This window comes from Capra hircus, chromosome 18, assembly GCF_001704415.2.
Source record: "Capra hircus breed San Clemente chromosome 18, ASM170441v1, whole genome shotgun sequence".
NCBI classification, from domain to species: Eukaryota; Metazoa; Chordata; class Mammalia; order Artiodactyla; family Bovidae; genus Capra; species Capra hircus.
In genome coordinates this window covers 11,814,521-11,826,871 of record NC_030825.1, presented here as the reverse complement: position 1 = coordinate 11,826,871, position 12,351 = coordinate 11,814,521, and the positions used below count along the sequence as shown (strand labels likewise).

Below are 12,351 nucleotides of genomic sequence, written 5' to 3'. Positions count from 1 at the left end.
TCAGGCTTAAGAATACACCTTTGTTTTAAGATATTGTGGTCTGGCATCTCTCAAATGTTAGCCTGTTAAACAATGGTAATACAGTCAAGTGTGCAATTAGTTATGAAAGTGGTATTTTTACAGCCAAATTTTGATTGAACTGAATGGTACCCTTTTGTGACCTAAACAATTTTCTCTGGATCTGTTTCAGTAAAGGGTCATTAAAAAGCAAGGCACATCTTCCTAATTAGATGACTGTTGGGTGATAAAAGTCATTTTCTTGACTTGTGTTCTTTAATTATTTGCAAAGAAACAAATTTGTATGTACTTTAGCTATACCCAGAATCATAATCCTAGTGACACTGTTTTATAATGCACAATAGAAGATTCTGGGCTGTAAGGAATGTTTGACTATTGCCTGCCCAGGTAATACATCTCTACTTGGTCTCCCTCTTATCCACGTCCCATTGAATCTTATTCCTGGCGTTGTATTATTTGAGCTATTTGAGCTTTGTATTTTACATTTAGTATTTAATATCAAGTATTTTTTGATTGTACCTGTATTAGAGACATAATTATACTTATGGAAAATCCATAATGTTAAATACCATCTTTTAGGGTGTACCTTTGTATGGAAAAACAACCAGGCCTTCTACATAAAGAATTTATAGGAATTAAATCCAGTCAACAGTTAGTGGATCCAGAGGCAACCCTAACCAGGCCCTATAAGTAAGTGATGTTACAGACGGCAAATCTGTTTAGAATGAACTAGCTGAAAGCATAACCTTAAGTGCCTTTTCTGGAGGAGGACATGGCAACCCACTCTAGTATTTCTGCCTGGAGAATCCCATGGACAGAGGAGCCTGGTGGGCTACAGCGCATGGGGTCTCAGAGAGTCAGACATGACTGAAGTGTTTTAGCACACACACATGCAGATCCCTTTTAAGCTCTGCTATGTGTATAATTGAAATTACATCTTTAACATTTTGACTGTGCAAGTTTTATTGCACAAAGTTATCTTTTTCCCTGGTGCATATAGATATTTAAAAATGAAAATTTGGATCACATTAACTGTTTTACTTAATATTTCATTAGCACTTCCCCCATATTCTCTGGGAAATATGTTAGTTTCCTGTGGTTGCTGTAACAAATTTCTACACACTTGTTGGCTTAAAATAACACAGATTTGTTGTCTTGCAGTTCTGGAGGTCAGTAGTCTGAGATCAGTCTCACTGGGCTGAAGTCAAGGTGTCAGCTTCATTCCTTCTGGAAGTTCCAGGGAGCATGTGTTTCCCTCCCTTTTCCAGCATCCAGAGGCACCTGCAGACTTTGGTGCCTGACCTCCTCCTGGTATCACTTCAGCCTCACGCTCCCACCATCACTCCCCTGCCTCCCTCTTATAAAGACTCTTGTCGTTATGCTTTACCCAGATGGACCATCCAGGATGCTCTCCCCTTCAGAACATCCTTTTAGTTATACCTGCTGAGTCCTTTCAGCAATATAAAGTAACATTCATAAGTTCTGCGGATAAGAATGTGGACATCGTTTGGGAACCATTATTCAGCCTTCCCAAGGAGCCTGATTTTAAATTGCTGTATTGCATTCCATAATATACATGAATTATTTAGCTAGTTTTCTGTTGCATTTTAGGTGGTCTCTGATTTTTCCCAGTTAAAAGCCTTGGAAATAAATTGTGTGCTCTCAGATTCATACTTCTGTGGATTTCAGGAAAGCCGGGTAACCTTCCTCTTAAGAGTGGCCTCTGGAGCCAGACCGCCCACGTTCCCAGCCCAGCTTCCCCACTCGGAGGCCAGGTGACTCCAGGCAGTGCTGAGCCAGCCTAGGCCTCAGTTTTCTTGTTGAAAGTGGGGTGGGGACAGATTGTTGTAAGGATTAAGTGCGTTAATACATGCACATTACATAGGATAGTGTCTGCCACATGCTGAGTGCTCGGTATGTGTTCATTGTTGTTATTACCGAATTTGTCAGGGCTAAAAGTTTTTTACATTCCCGTACTGACAAGTTTCCACTCTTAAAGGTCATAAGAGTTTTTGACATTCACTAGCAAACTAGGAAAGTATTCAAGTTGAATTCTTAAACTTGATTTCATTTTATCTGGCTGTCTCGGTTTTGTCTGTCAAAATGTTACTTGACTTTTATGATGTAAATTATAGAGTCACCGGGGTTAATTCTAGCAGTTGTTCACTATCTCAATTCCTTAATTCCTCAGAATGAGAAATACTTTCAGTTTCTCTTTGAGTAGCTCAGCATGTATCTTGGGATGTCAGGTGTCATTCTGTGTGACAGTTGATGGCTGTAAATCTGCTTGACAAGGTCCGTGGTCTGGTTGTGCATACATCGGTTGGTGCAGACTGAGTCTGCAAGAGGCTTAGGCTTAAAGTTGCCTCCACACCTCCCCTACATTTGCAAATTCATTGAGGGCAGTCCTAGCAGCTGAGACTAAATATAGGGCCTTTTTTTTTTTTCTTTGTATATATTGGAAACCATTTCTACCATTTCAGAAAGGGTGGAAGAATAGTACAAGCCCTTTTTTCTCTGCATTTGTAAGTAAGTTGCAGACCTGATGCCCTTGATCCCCAGTTACTCTAGCGGGCATTTCCTGCGAGCAAGGACCTTCTTCCATAACCACGGCAGCCTTCGGAGTCCAGCAGTTAGTCATGATACTCCCCCACCATCTAATCACAGGCTGGTCCCATGCAGGTTTTGCCAGTTGTTTGTTCCAGTAACATCCTCACAGCAAAGGGATCCAGTTCAGAGTCTTGAGTTGCCTTCAGTCTGGAGCCTAATCTCAGCCGTTCCTTGGTTTTCATTCCCTCAGTACTTAGGGAGGTTGTAGGCCAGTTGTTCTGAAAGATGTCCCTCAGTTTGGGTCCTGATGTTTCCTCATGACCTGATTCAACTTGTGTGTCTTTGGCAGGAACGCCTCAGGAGATGCCAGGCTCTTCCACCATGTCTGCCTGGTGGACCCGGGTCTGTTTGTCCCATCTCTGGTTAACTTGATGAAGCATCTCCATCCTAGCATTCCTCTACTTCCTTTTGTAACTCAGGATTTTGTTGGGAGGCATTCTGAGATCACGTGAAGAGCTTAATCCTCTTTGCACTTCAGTGTCTTTTCTGTGTGTAATTCCATGGTGGACTCGTGTTTTCCTTTTGTCTTCAGTGGGTCAAGATCTGTTACTGTCACTGTTTACTTTGATGCTCAGATCCCAGCGAGCCCCTGTGACCCTCCCCACCGTTCTAGAGCCCTTCTTCCTCTTTGCCACAGATGTTCCAGATTTGTCTCTTTTTACCTTGCCCAGCCTGAAACTCGCTCGCTCTCTAAGGAGACTGATTTCTTCCAGTGGAGTATAGTGTTTGGAAAAGCAGTGCTGGGCACTAGTGGGGGTGAGGGGGTCCCTCCTGTGAGAATATTGCTGCCCCCGTGCTCTTTCCTTGAGCAGACAGAGCTAAGAGATACGCGTCCATATGTTGGTGTGAGTGTATGTTTCTGCATCTGTTGAAAACCTTGCATTCACACCAGTGTTTCCATTGTCATCCTGCATGGTTCATTCCAGTGTTTCCCTTCATGTTTGAGACTTCCTTCTCTGATGGTGAGAAAGGTGCCTCCCATTCTCTACAAAATATTTATTTGACCGAATCAGTGTCCTTCTGTCGCTGCTGACCCCTCACTCAGATTCTGATGCCCCTCGCCAGGGCCCCCCCACCCCGCCCCCACCGCCGTCTCCATCACTCCACACAGGCTGGGCTGCTGAGGCTCTCCCACCAACACCTGCCTTCTTGTCCTCAGCCTGTTGTTTTCATAAAAAGCGTTTTCCCTTTCCTGTGTGTCTGTGTAGGTGTCTGTGTTTCCATCCTCTGTGCTTACCTGTGCTTGTTGCTGCATGTGTGTTTGCTACTAGATGGTCTGCTTGGCCGGGGGAGCGTGCTCTCCAGGTCTGCACTGGTGACTGAGTGGAAGGAGCCATCGTGGACACGGTGAGGGGTGCCTCCAGAGCCCCACGGAGGAGCAGGGGACTGTATCTTTAAAGCAGACAGGCCAGGGCTGCAGAGGTCCGTAGCTGGGGGCTGGCCTTGCCACCCCCAGTGATGGCGTGGCCACTGCCTCAGTTGTAAGAGAGCATCAGCCTTCTCTCCCCACAGGCTGATTTTTAAGTTCATTGTCTTTACCTGTGTGTGAATTATTTTGGAACATGTTTAATGAAAGTTGATGTAACTCAACTTACTGAGTCTAACATTTGCTCACTAGTGTCGCTCACTAATATTTGTGTGGTATCCAGTCCAAATGTGTCATAGATTCTGTAGCATTGTTTGTATTTTATTTTTTAATTGTTTTTTCACTGTACGTTCATTTCCTATATCACACGAGCCTTTATCACTGTGATTAGCTTTCTCGTCTTTGACCTGTAATACGATGAGCCAGGTGTATGCTTCAGGTAATTGTATTCTGTGATACCTCCTTGCTGCGAGGACCAAATATGAACAGAAACTTGGGGCTCGCTCCCACGTGGCTTCCTCTAAAACAGGTTGGGGTGGCTTTTGGTGTCCCCTGTTGCTTTTCTTCCATCTTTCTCTTCTGGTCGTTGTTTTTAATTGTTTATATGATTGACATTCTCTTGTTCTCCGTGTTGCTATGAAAATAGCTTTTAATGTTTCATTTCTATCTGATTAACCCTGTTCCACCAACCTTGGTTTCCAGTTCGAGTTAGGCCTGCTTTTCATATCATTTGTTATAATGATGAATGTACTAATTATTATTGCAAAGATTGTTCAGATACTCCAACTGCTTATCTGTATTTATCACTGTTTTCTTGTTCATCAGTGCTTTCCTATAGAAGCACACGTGAATAGTCCTACAAACCACAAACCCCTTGTTATTCTCAGATACCAGTTTCTGCCGGAAGAATGGGTTTATTAATACCTTGACACACCTCTCTCAAAAAGGGGCTGACTCCTTGTCCTAAATGTTTTCTTCTTAGAAACAAGTAGCTATGGAAGGAAGGATTGTCTCGTTGCTCTTTTTTCCCTCTGCTGGGTTATTTCTGTTTCTGATGTGAATTGTGCAGTATGTTTTTCTGGACGTGCTACAGTGTGTGTTTTTTGTTTTTTAACTGCTGCTCTGTTCTTCACTGTGAAGAATTACCCTTTCTTTGCCATTCAGATGTTTTGAAAGGTATTTGTGCTTACATGCAATTTAATACTCAAATCACATTTTTCTCTGGCAGCAGCTTTTACCTCACCAACTGTCCGTCCTTTCATACCACATCCAGTAAAGAGAGAATCTGATTTTATAACACAGGTTGAGAGTCTTTAAGTTGAGGCTTCAGGTAAAATACATTTACTGACAATAAAAACTCTTCCATGCTCTCTTCAAAGAATCGGCAGAAAATACTTCAAAACGTGAAAAAGTGTAGTTTGAGTAATTTCAAAGCACAGTGTGTCTTATAGGGTGGTAGGTACATGAATTGTGTGGAAGTTAGTCTGTTCTTAGATGTTACTTTTACAGTAGAAAGAAAAGGATGTGTACCAAGCTTTTACTTGAAAAACTGGTGGAATTTAATTGGTAACCCACTCCAGTGTTCTTGTCTGGAGAATCCCATAGACAGAGGAGCCTTGGATTGCAAAGAGTGCAACACACTGAGGGACTAACCGTGCACATGGGGGATTAAAGTGCTGATTAGGGCAACGCCCTGGGGATAAAGAAATGCGCAGGATAGGAAAAGACGAGAATCTGAAATGGAGGCAAAGGGAAGGAACTTCAGCAGAGTCATGACTCCCATTCATTAGCTCAGGGCAAATGTGCTTAGTATTCTGGGGGTTGTTATCCTTGTTTTCCTCCGTTTTTCTCATTTATCCTGTTTTATTTTTGAAGCTGTCTTAAAACTTTCTTTTCTCCCTGAAAGGGGTGAGGAGTAACTAAATTAAAATGAGCTCATAGATGTTTCTTGGTTGCATCAGGCATTTGTTTTGTCTTATAGCTGGTGTGGCTTATCCAAATTTCAGAGACCGCGAAGCCTCCGTGGCTCTGTCGGTGTGCTGCTCATGTCCCTGTGTGCTTGCTTTGTTTTGTAGACTGGCTCACAGAGTGATCACTCATCCCCGCTGGCCTTTGGTTCCGTGGTGCACATGGAGTGTAGGACTCAGGGGTCTGGGCCAGAGTGAGCGAAGCCTGAGGCCCAAGATGGAGAAGAAACGAAGAAAGAAATGAAAGCCTTGTTTCAGGCCAAGCCACAAGGGGCCATGAAATTTAACTTTTATTTACGTTGGACAAGACTGTAAAATGGCGGATCAGTAATGTTTCAGCTTTTAGCTGAAACAAAAATTAACTTATAATCAAGAAAGAAAAAAGTGCGATTTGAGTTTATGCAATTTTATGACCGTACTCACTACGACCATGAAGCTTGTCAACATCTGGCTGCTTCTGCTGGTGGTTTTGCTCTGCGGGAAGAAGCATCTGGGCGACAGACTGGAAAAGAAACCTTTTGAAAAGGCCCCATGCCCCGGCTGTTCCCACCTGGCTTTGAAGGTGGAGTTCTCCTCAACGGTTGTGGAATATGGTAATGATATTATTTTAAATGTTAGGGACTTCCCCCTCAGTGTGTTGGGGTTTTTTGTTTTCTTTTTTTCAGATTTATTATAAACATTAGCTTTTGCCAAAAACATTTCCCTCTCTTCTGCAATGAATGTCAAATGGGCTAAGTGCGTAGTGTTTGTATATTAATTCTGCTGGTTTGGTTTTTCAGTTTAATTATTTTATATAAAGCAAAGAAATTGACAATTCTGAATTATTTCCCTAAACTTGGATTCCATGGGACAGATGTCTTGGTAGCTGGTGAAGGACTTTGGAGGGGCTGAAAGTTTATGTGACCAGTTGTGAATAACTAAGCAATGAGTCTTATAAGATCTGCTCTAAGTTTTGTTAACTTCTCAGGAAGAAGAGAGCCTTCACTCCTCTGAATTCCTCCTTCCTCCTTGAAACCTTACGTGCATTTCTCTGTCATATGCTCAAACTTCTCTTAACATTCGGTGTTTGAAAAATAGCTCAGGTGTCTGGTTTTGAGTGATGTGTCCTGTGATCATTGGGGTTCATCCAGATCGTTGTAGCTCAGAACTCTGGAAACTGCCATCCAGGATGTTTAGTCTGTTTACTGCTCTTTCTCCTGTAGGTTTTATGATATATATGTTCTCTTTTACCAGGAAAACGTTATATTAGATATACTCTTATATAATGTCATAATATAGGTTTGTGAGTTCTTATTTTTATTTTGTGGTCATTGATTTCAGAGTACATTGTGGCTTTCAATGGATACTTTACGGCCAAAGCTAGAAATTCATTTATTTCAAGCGCCCTGAAGAGCAGTGCAATTGACAACTGGAGAATTATACCTCGAAACAATCCATCCAGTGACTACCCTAGTGATTTTGAGGTGATTCAGATAAAAGAGAAACAGAAGGCGGGGCTGCTGACTCTTGAAGACCATCCAAACATCAAGCGGGTAACACCCCAGCGGAAAGTCTTTCGTTCCCTCAAGTACACGGAGGGTGAGTACTGCTCCCGAGGGCTGGTCTGTGTGCATTTCTGCTGTGCTGGAAGCAGAGGGGATGTGTGTGTTGACACAGGGCAGTATCTGAGAAATAGTACAGTGAACACCCTGTCTTTCATCAGCTGTGAACACTTTCTCAGCAGGAATAAAAAAAAACCAGAAAAGAGACTTTGTGCTTCTGATTGAAAGTTTGCAGTAAGAATGATCTCTGTTGTGTGGGAAGAGGTTTTCACCAGGTTTCTCTCAGAGCCTTCAGGCTGTGAGGCCCTGACGCCCCTTCATGCTTGGAAACTAAGATGGTGTCTTTGAGTCTCCTTGCTTGCATTTTGTGTCTTTCAGTGCGAGTTTTTATTTTGGATGCATCTGGCAAAATGCCTTTCCTTTGGGTTTCATTTTGCTTTTCTCAGACCCTCCTGACCGTGCACCATTGTGCCTCGGCTGGGCTTGTTGAAGCTGGAAGCCAGGCACGTGCGGGGATGGAAGGAATTTGCTGAGTCCCTTTCAGCTCCAGGGCTCACTCCCCGAGTCCTTACGACGGGCCTGTGGAGAGAAGTTCCTTCTCAGATAACCAAGTGAGGATTAGAATATGCTAGTTTCCAAAGCAGGTGTACTACTTGCAGGGGAAAGGGTTTTTCCCTGTCCGTCAGAAACTGGGGTAGCAAATAGATAATAGCTGTTACTGCTTATTGTTGTTTCTTTCATTAGAAGGGAAATGAAATAAGAGGCCTGTGAGCCTCTGAGGTTTAAAAACACACCCGGGGACAAGCCAGTTCACGTGCCAGCTACGGAGTTCAGGGGTGTCTGACCTTGCAGAGCTCTTTCCATTAGTCCATGTTTCATGTGTTCTCTTTGAAAAGCAGTCACCTCAAAGCAATCCATGAAGATAAAAACAAATCAGACCTGTGCAGTTAGCCAAATGTATGCCTTGTGTCTTTTTATTCTTTAAAGAGCTGCAGAATATTTTAGAAAATGTGGTAGCATGGGGAGTACATGGAGCTTCATGGTTCGGGGTCCCCTTCTGTGTCCTCTCCAGCATGGTTGTCAGCTGCTGGGCTGCCCTGAAAGGAAGTGATGTACCTCTTCCTCTGGTCATGAGCTGTGGGTACCTGTGGTGAGCATCTTTTCTTTAAGCTTCCGCTCATCCAGAAAATGGAGATGATGCTACCCACCTGAGTTCTTCTGAAGGTGAAAGGAAATAGTGCATGTGAAGAGAGCTTAGCAGAGTTCTTGGGCTGTTATAAGCAGATGTTAAATGTTCATTTTTGGGAATTCCCTGGCGGTCCAGTGGTCAGGACTCTGAGCTTTCAGTGCTGGGGCCTGGGTTCAATCCCTGGTCAGGGAACTAAGATCCTGTATGCTGCATGGTGCAGCCGAAAAACCCAACTCAGTTTTCTGTGGCTCTATTGTTAGAATGCTTTGCTTTATTTAGGGTGGGAACCTGTCACACTCTGGATCCCACCCCTGGTCTCGGTGGGCTGTAAGACAGAGCTGACCTGATTTCCACGAGACAGCACTGCGAGGCGTTTGGAGGACAGATTGGTGTCCCCTATCTGTTACTTGTCTCTCGGATAATAGATACCAGTTCCTTCAGGGTCTACTCATAGGACCTGGCCTTACCCTTTTAATGGCTTGCTTGCAAATATGTCCCGTTTTCTCTAAATTGCTCCTAACGAGTAAAGCCAGAACCGAGTCCTCCGGGTGTAGTATGGTCTGCTGGAGGGAGAGCATGACAGACCCTCCTTGGTCTGAATATTGTCCTTCAGTCAGTGCCCTGGCTGTTGACTGAAGGCACAGAGTCAATATGGGAGGGTCAGTGCAGAATTGTTTCAGTTGCAGTGTGCAAAGAGTCACTTAATGGAATTGACACAACTGTGTATTTCTCCAGGTCCTTGTATTTTCATGGGTGTAGCCTGGTGAGACCAGAAGGAGAGCAATAATAACTTCCTTTAGAAACTGAACCTCAGTAGTATTACAGGTGGTCCTCTAGAGAAGGGTTTGAAATATGTTTTTTTCTTCTTTATAGCATGGTTTTTGAAAGGTAAAGGCACACCCTTGTGATATTTCTACTTTTTTCTTCCATTAAAAAACAAATGCTTACAGATGGTAAAATTCATGCTTTTTAGTGCACAGTTTGGCAGGTCTTGATAAAAGTGCAGTCAAGTACCTGCCAACAAAATCAAGATGTAAAATGTTGCCCCCAGCAGGTCTCCCCGAGTCCTGTGTAGGTGTTTTGGTTTTTGAAGGGCGATGTTCTAATAGATACTCACGCTGAGGACCTTGAACAGGTCACAGTAGGACAAGGTCGGAGCGAGGTGTCCTGGGGTCACAGGACTTCTTCTGTCTGAGATCACACAGTAAATGGAGAAACTGCACCGTTCCTTGGTGCACGTTTTCTGGCACTCTGCCCCCCACCCCCCCACCCCCTTTGGTTCGTGGAGAATAAGTGGTTGGTGAAATACCAAGCATTTCTTCTGTTTCAGTATCAAAACTGACTTTATTTCTTTAGAAGTAATCATTTTATCAGTTGTTCTCTCCCTCTTATTGGTTAGAAGATTCCAGGTAAAGAACTGTTTGGGAAGAATGTGGTGGCTAAATAATGTCCTGTGGATGTAACTGTGTTGAGAAGTTCCTTCTAGCAGAGGGGAGAGAGTGTCACTCTCCCGCACGGGGGTCTCAGGAGGGGGTCACTGCACTGGTGGAAGGAGTTTCCCCTGACAGGTATGCATCCTGAGTTTCTGCTCTCTTTCCTTGCCTGCAGCTGAACCTGGCCCGCCCTGTAACGAGACCCGCTGGAGCCAGAAGTGGCAGTCGTCACGGCCCCTGCGCAGGGCCAGCCTCTCCCTGGGCTCTGGCTTCTGGCATGCCACTGGGAGACACTCGAGTCGGCGGCTGCTCAGGGCCATCCCGCGCCAGGTCGCCCAGACGCTGCAGGCCGACGTGCTGTGGCAGATGGGCTACACAGGTGGGCGTGGGGGCCGGGCAGGCCTCCTCCCTCTCCAGCACCTGTAGCTGAGGGTGTGCCACCTCATGCATCTGCTTCTGCAGGTTGAGCTGGACGCACTCAGCTGTCCCTTTGTCCTGCGTGTGGGTGGCAGCTCCTGTCTTTGTCTAGTCCTGCTGACTTTGTGTGTCTTATGTTTCTGAGGTGGTCAGGGCATGTTCTTTCCTGTTGTTGCACGTGAGCAGACACAGTACTTACTGCCCACGCCAGGGCTGACTGGCAGTCCAGTGGAGTTCTGTCATTTCCCGGGGAAGGAAGTCAGATCCAGAGATGTCACCTTGATTTGAGCTCATCCTCGCATGCAGTGGCCTGTGTGCAGCATGGCTAAGTGATTGTCGAGATTGTGATTTTTTGTTTCAGAGCAGGAAACAATATTAAAGACTGTTTCTTAGAAAATAGAACTCACAGCCAATCAGATGTTTTTTCTTACTGATTAATCATGGCAGAAAATTCCTGTTTTAACTGATGTGGAAGTTTGGGTCCTAAACATCAGCTCATGTCTCTGGCCCCTGAAATGTCACAGTTTGTCTTAGCGTCTTTCCATTTCTCCTTGGCTTAGAGACCCAGAGACCTTACCCCTGCTCAGACTTAACACTCGGGAGACTGACATTTTATTAAATGATGATTTCCTCTTGGTTTATCTTTTTAGGGCAAAAGCTTCACAAAACAGAAAATCTCTAATCATCAGAAAAGCATTTTTTATTTCCCCCACACTAGCTATTTTCTAGTATTGTGTGTGCATTTAAAAAAAGGAAACAATATACTTTGATGGTTATTTCATTGTAAATTGATTATTTAATATTTAGTATTGATACGTAAACACAATTCTCTTATTGGAAAGACATTCACGTATCAAGGCTTACTCCTGTTAGCTTTTAAATAATATGAGTATATTGTATTTTTTTTCCTACGTATTTTCTAGAATTTCTTGATCTGACAGTGTCAGTCATATTTCACATTGGTGCACTTGGCTTTTGGCCAGTATCTGAGATAGACTTGTTATTATAGGAAAGTGTGTAGTATAGTGGTTTTCCTTTAAGTGTGGTTTTCCCTGCATGTGGGTGGAAGCTCGTGTCTGCAGAGTTGTTGTCATGAGTGAACAGCACTGAGTCCTTGTCAGGAGGAGGAGCCGCCCCCCGCTCCTATGAGTGAGGGCCTTGTGCTCTGCACTACCCCCAGGGCCCCTCTAAGGGGAATGGAGCCTGGAGAAAATGGCCTGAAGAGGACAGTCCATTGTCAGCGGAGGATTTGGGGGAGGTGGTTTCACGCCCGGGTGCGGGTGACGGTTGAGGGGTGGCCAGAGGGACTTCCTGTGTGTCCACCGGTCTTACTTAGCAGCTGGTGTCGGCCATCCTCAGCTGTCCCTCTCGCTGGCCTCGGCTCAGCCAGGCCCCAGGCATCCCTACTGTGTGCATTCTGTGGGCAGGCTTTGCCTCTGGGTCCCTTGGTGTTCTGTGTGGGTCCCAATAGGGAATGTATTTTATACACAAAAATCCAGAACAGTGGTTTTTCTGAACACGATTCTACTCTCTTCTTGGAATAAGGCACTAATGTAAGGGTTGCCGTGTTTGACACTGGGCTAAGTGAGAAGCACCCCCACTTCAAAAACGTGAAGGAGAGAACCAACTGGACCAATGAGCGAACGCTGGACGACGGTGGGTGGCCGGGGGCCTGAGGGGCATTTCTGGTCGCTCCCATCTTCTGTTTTATCAGCTGAGGGGATTTTCCTTTGTAAATGATTAAATAGTCTGTATACGACAGTTATTCAGACAAACCCAAGTTGCTTTGTGCCTTTGGCAGAAGCTTTTC

The 12,351-nt window shown here is 44.5% G+C and overlaps 1 protein-coding gene across 1 annotated transcript in view; it reads left to right on the top strand.

Annotated features, from left to right (window-relative positions):
• The window catches only part of MBTPS1 (membrane bound transcription factor peptidase, site 1), a 45,162-nt gene that overhangs the window by 3,099 nt on the left and 29,712 nt on the right, over positions 1-12,351 (top strand). Inside the window, exons 2-5 of the mRNA XM_018061778.1 lie at positions 6,070-6,554; positions 7,282-7,539; positions 10,300-10,503; positions 12,087-12,197. Of these exons, the coding sequence (XP_017917267.1) occupies positions 6,371-6,554; positions 7,282-7,539; positions 10,300-10,503; positions 12,087-12,197 (757 nt within the window). The 5' untranslated portion in view covers positions 6,070-6,370. The remainder of the gene's footprint in view (positions 1-6,069; positions 6,555-7,281; positions 7,540-10,299; positions 10,504-12,086; positions 12,198-12,351) is intronic.